This window comes from Olea europaea, chromosome 18 (assembly GCF_002742605.1).
Source record: "Olea europaea var. sylvestris chromosome 18, O_europaea_v1, whole genome shotgun sequence".
Lineage (NCBI taxonomy): Eukaryota > Viridiplantae > Streptophyta > Magnoliopsida > Lamiales > Oleaceae > Olea > Olea europaea.
This window is the reverse complement of record NC_036254.1, coordinates 9,827,202-9,832,502: the sequence shown is the minus strand read 5'-3', so window position 1 is coordinate 9,832,502 and position 5,301 is coordinate 9,827,202. Positions and strand designations below refer to the sequence as shown.

At 36.1% G+C, this 5,301-nt stretch overlaps 1 protein-coding gene across 2 annotated transcripts; it reads left to right on the top strand.

The window, feature by feature from the left end:
* On the top strand, positions 1-3,841 carry LOC111367414 (F-box protein At3g12350-like). 2 transcript variants are annotated; one of them, XM_022988268.1, is made up of 2 exons: positions 1-862; positions 3,467-3,841. In XM_022988268.1, exons 1-2 carry the CDS (start codon positions 497-499, stop codon positions 3,713-3,715), a joined length of 615 nt encoding a protein of 204 aa, XP_022844036.1. In that variant the 5' UTR covers positions 1-496; the 3' UTR covers positions 3,716-3,841. The 2 variants fall into 2 exon arrangements, with proteins under 2 accessions (XP_022844036.1, XP_022844037.1); XM_022988269.1 differs by having other exon boundaries at positions 3,267-3,841.
* The last annotated feature ends 1,460 nt before the right edge of the window (positions 3,842-5,301 follow it).

The window sequence follows — 5,301 nt, the reverse complement described above, 5'->3', positions numbered from 1 at the left end:
CAGACGAAACAGTTTTTGCGTTGTCATTTTCGGATTTCCCGGAGGACGTGCAACTTTTTATACTATCGTTTCTTGATCCATCGGAGTTGGCCTCTTTTGCGTGTACCTCGAAGAAATGCTTTTCTCTATGCAGGGATGAGAGTCTCTGGTTCTCTATGTGTGACCGGAGGTGGGGCTCCTGTACCCTTTTGAAGAGATGGGGTCAGGGCAAAATTTCGTATAAAGACTTGTATAGGATTCTTAGTGAGTATGAGAATCTCATTGGCTTCTGGCGGCGATATAGGATCAATACTACTTCTGTTAATCTCCGCATGGCACTCTCGTGTATTTTGAGTGGGGTCCGTTTTATATTACTGGGTCAAGAATTTCGCCTTCAAAAAACGGATCTTATGAAGTAATTAGATCTCAATTTTTGTGGATTTGCGTTACTTCCAAGGGGGAGCCCGCGAATTACTTGGATCCTGAGGGGAGATTCGAGTTTACTGATGAATTACTGATGGATTCAGAGAAGTTAGGGTGTTCGGAGAATGAGTTGATTCAGGTGAATATGATTTTTAAAGGCAAATGCTATGTGGTAGTGGAGGAAAATTTGGGATCTTTGAGGTTGGGGAAGGTTCCTAGTTCTGGTCATGTGAGAGCAAAGGAGTATCAGAATGAGTGTCGCTCCCCTCGGGACCAGTTGAGGTCGGAGATTAATCAGTTTTTGGCTAAAAGAAGGAGCCATGATGAGAAAGCAGTGTCGAGGAGGCAGAGGAGGGAGAAGGAGAGCCAGGAGAGGTTGAGGAAACGGGAGCCAGAACATCTTGTGAAAATTCTTAATTGCTCGCCCACGCTTGCACGGCCATTGCAAGGCCTCTGGAAGGTAGCGAATCTTGCTGAAAATAGCTTTTTGGTTAATTTGTTTGTTTCAGCAATGTTTTGATTATAGTTTAGACTGATCTCTGACTTGTTAAAATAATATTTTTGGATTGGTATTTAAATAAGGTCCTTAACTTGTTCTCTTTTATGTCTTAAATTGGATAGTAGAATGATTATTTTAATAACATGTAGGATAGCAACAATGGAGCCTGACATGATAATCGAATCCTGCAAAGTTGCCCTGCAATGGCCGTGCATTAGGTTTCATTAGTTCCTATACCTACTTTACCCCTTTCTACGTTTAGATTGATAATCGAATCCTGCAAAGTTGTTCTCCCTCCCTTACCCCATAATATTAGCAATATACCTGCACAACTAAGATTGGACCCAAAATTTGGTTTACCAGAAGTTCCTCAAAACAATTTCCAAAACAAGGTGTGACTTCGTCTCTCACTCAATACCCCTTTTAAAACGTTCCAAGCATCAGCTACCTCCACTTTATACTGCTTCTATTTATGTCCCACTTCCCCTCCTAAATCAGCTGACTCGTGTTACCTCTTTGCCATCCACAACCCTTCTCAATCCCAATGTTTACGGAATCTCATACCTTAAGGCTCTCCGTTGTGTGAGGCATTCATTAGGCGCATTAAAGTTTATGCTCTAGGCTTACTCATTTAATCATTCAGGTTCATGCCTTCGGGTGCCTGAGGAGTGTGCTCCTAAGGTGCCCTTTTTACCCTGATTGTTATTGATCTCTACCATTTAGCTGGTTCTTTGCATTCTCAGAATGTTTTGAGGGCATTTGGGGCCCCCCCGGGGGGGAGGGGGGGTTTACTGACAATCCAACCTTAGAAACTGAAAGTAAATAATTTAAAAGTTTAGAGAAGAAAAGAAGTGAGGAGACCTGCAATCCCTATTTTTGGACTACTAGAGCTGAAGTGAAAACTCACCTCACCAGTCAAGTGACATTGTAGATTTTTGGTGGTAGAGGAGTGGCAACATGAAACCCTTTTTTTTTTTTTCTTTTTTATCATGTTGGTTGTCTATGATTTTGTTTTCTTTCCTTTGTGTTTTCTTTTCTGTCTGAAGTTAAAACAAATAAAAGTGTGCGAACAATTGGTTAACTTTTTCATTTGATTTTGGATTATTGGTCTTGGTTTTATGATTGCTTTCTTGTTGATTTATCATAAACTACTTTAATGTTTCCGATGGAATATTAGTATAGATATTATTAAATATAGCTTCTAATTTTAATGCTTATTTTAGAAAAATTGATTGTGGTTTGATTTAATGGTTTTTATTAGAAATCTCCTACTTAGAATAAGATAATTGAAACCTATATAAAGGGGACTTTAGCAATATGATAAACAGAACTTTGATATATAAAATAAATAAATTTCCTCTTGCCCTCAAATACACTTCTGGCCATGTGGATTTCCTTTAGTTGCTCTTCTTTGCAAACCCTCGTGATCACACAAATCAATCACAAAATCACTAGCATGGTTGTCTCAATAGGCTTTGAAAGATGAAACGTGATTTGGTTCAAATTGGGACATTTCCTTAATATGTAACTATGGCTTTACTATATTGAGAAATTTTACACTTCACGAGAAACATATTTAGTGTTAAATAGTTATAAATATTAAGCCATTTTTTGGTCCCATTATTTCCAAAATGCATTTTTCTCTCTCATATTTTCAATTATATATTCCTCAATAAAATAATAATACATGCAAACCCAAAATTTTTCCTTATTTTTTAACTACACATTCTCCATCAAATCATTAATCCAAAATGCATTTTTGGTTAAAAATGGGCTCAAACAAGGTCTAAGCTTAATTTGTGTTTTATACCATCCTGTGGCTAAAGTTTGTCTCTACTTTCTCATATTGAATTCTTTATCAAGGTTTAGGCCTCAGCCATATGCCTAGGGTATATTTTGTCATTTCATCATTTCTGTTCCATTACAACCCTTTGTGGTTATTTTACGCAATGAACAAAACAAATCAAGACCAGGTAGCCGGTTCATTCCTTTTCCAAATCCCTTGCCATATCCCACAATGCATTCCTATATACCAATTTGCAGATGACCCACTTACACTGTTGATGTGTTTAGTTTGAATTCTTAATCCAGGATGTTAACTTTTCTGCAATCGTAGTGTGGTTTAATCTAACTATATTTTATCATATTTAACAAGATATCTCATTCTGGAGCTATAATTAATCATATTCAGTTCTATTTTTCTTCAATAATCTTCTCAAAGGCTATGATGTAACTTTTACTTTTGTAACACACTGTAGAATCTATCCCAATTTGTGCTTGCTCAAAATGGTCATCTGGCTAGGCCTTGGCCTTGTAAATATGTTAGTCTTCAGAAACTGTTTGATTCTTTTCTACTGCATTGCAGCCTACTTGATGCTTTTTCTGCTTGTCGCTACCGGGAATTTGTGATGACATGAGCTTGGATTTATATCTTATGTCCTATGATGACATTGGGGGTATTGCTTGCCTGAAAAGTTGGAGAATCAATAACTCTTTCCTTTCGTGCCTCTATATTTTGGTCATCTAGTACTACATTTATTGACCCTCCTTTTTCTCCTGAAGAAGATTATACATACAGCAATCGCATGCATCCCCGGCCGCCTGCAGAATTATATCACGGTGAAGATAATCTGGTATGTTCAGATAATGGACCTGTCTCCCACATGCTTTTCATCAACTCAACCTATGATTCGGACATTCAAGACTTCTCAGGGCCTACTACAAATCCTCGGTAGTGCGGGGGAAGAATTTGGCTTTATGAAAATGGAACATTTGGTTTCAGGTTTCTTCGAGACAATTACATTACAGACTTGAAGCATAGTGCTAAAAAAATGGTCACCTTCTAGATGCAATAGATACTTGTAATGATTGATTGCACCTGCGGACGTATTTCTTCTTTTGGATTGTCGTCGTATAAATTTAGTCGGAACTTTGATGAACTCCTTTGCATTATTTTAGTATAGTTTTCAGGGTAATAAACATAAATTGGGTGGAACATGTTAGTTTTCTATTCCGAGGTTGGGGAGTAAGGATTAGAGAATGGCAATCACTAAAAAATTGGTGTTCTTGAGATAAAAAAAATTCGAGTAAAAGGGGGACAAGTTCTCTGTTCTCGATTTTTATATAGCTGAAAATTCTGTAACCAAAAGAATTTTTAATTAGTATTCTTAGAAAGTTAGAATGTACAAGAAGTATGAGTTTTGTGCCTAGGCCGTTCTATCTTAGAATTCTTTGAACGCTTGTTTTTCATAATGACCCTGCTTCGTGGCTAAACTGTGTGTATCGTCCGCTTTGGAGGAGTTTGAGCTTATCTTGCTTCTCATGGATTTTTATCGCGTTGTCCAGTATTTGAATTTTTTGACCATTATTTCACTATTTTAGCTATCATTTTTGAATTCTTCCCTCAATGTATGACCCACTTTATCTCTAATAGTTAAAAAATCAATTAACAAAATCTCTACCAAACAAGCACTTAAATTTAATCTTGATACTAATTGGAAGGTTGTTCAACTAGAACAAAGATTCAACTTAAATATCTAATCAGGCATAGGTCTCGGGTTCAAATCCTTGAGGGTACAATAGAAAGTCGTGAGGGATTAAGAGAACGGATGCTCTAGCAAAGCAGATAGTATTGACTTGTGATTGAATATAATCTTAAAGTTTTGGTTATAACAAACAAGTTAATATTATTTATTAATAATTGAATTTAAAGTGATTATAGTCTTCAAAGTACCCAATGATAAATTGATTGAACATGGTCAAAAAATGAAAATCAAGAGTATTACAAATCGGATCCATGAAGAAGGTCAAGACTGAAGTCACACATTCAATACAATTGCTTCAAGAAAATATCTTAAAAGGACAAACATCAACCAAAGATTACGATCAAGTGCTTAAGTGCCACATGTCAAAGAAAGATCAAAACAAGAGCCAAAAAGCCAAACTTCGAAGCAAGATCAAAGACTAAATTTCTTAGTTCAAATTCAAAGGCACTAATATTTTGATCTTTAGCAATGAATGATGAAAGCCCAAAGATCATTTTGTCCATTGAAAGCTATTTTGACTATCACTCACATAAAATATTTTGATCAAAAGTAAATTTGATATTCAAAATAATGGTTGAACTTAGATCATACTTTTAAAACATCATTTACTTTGAAAACTAGTTAAAAAAACCTTCCAAATGTTTATATTTGTCGAAGTATTCAAATCAAATAAAATGGGGTCAAAAAGGGATAAATCGACCTTTACCAACTGGTCGTCAGGTTAAATTGTACGGAAGTAAGGTTGGTGCAATGATTGGATTTTTTTTTACCATTGTGATTTCAAATGCACTAACGGCTATTTTGGTGGTCTAGACACAGGGTTGGACGTCCGGTTGATAGTCTAGTTCAACAAAT

What these genes read in the sequence shown, in the direction of transcription:
- LOC111367414 (XM_022988268.1), top strand. Translation starts at nt 497, where the DNA reads ATGGATTCAGAGAAGTTAGGGTGTTCGGAGAATGAGTTGATTCAGGTG. An exon ending in CATTGCAAGGCCTCTGGAAG is followed by an intron (nt 863 to 3,466) that starts GTAGCGAATCTT and finishes CTCCTGAAGAAG; the next exon opens with ATTATACATACAGCAATCGC.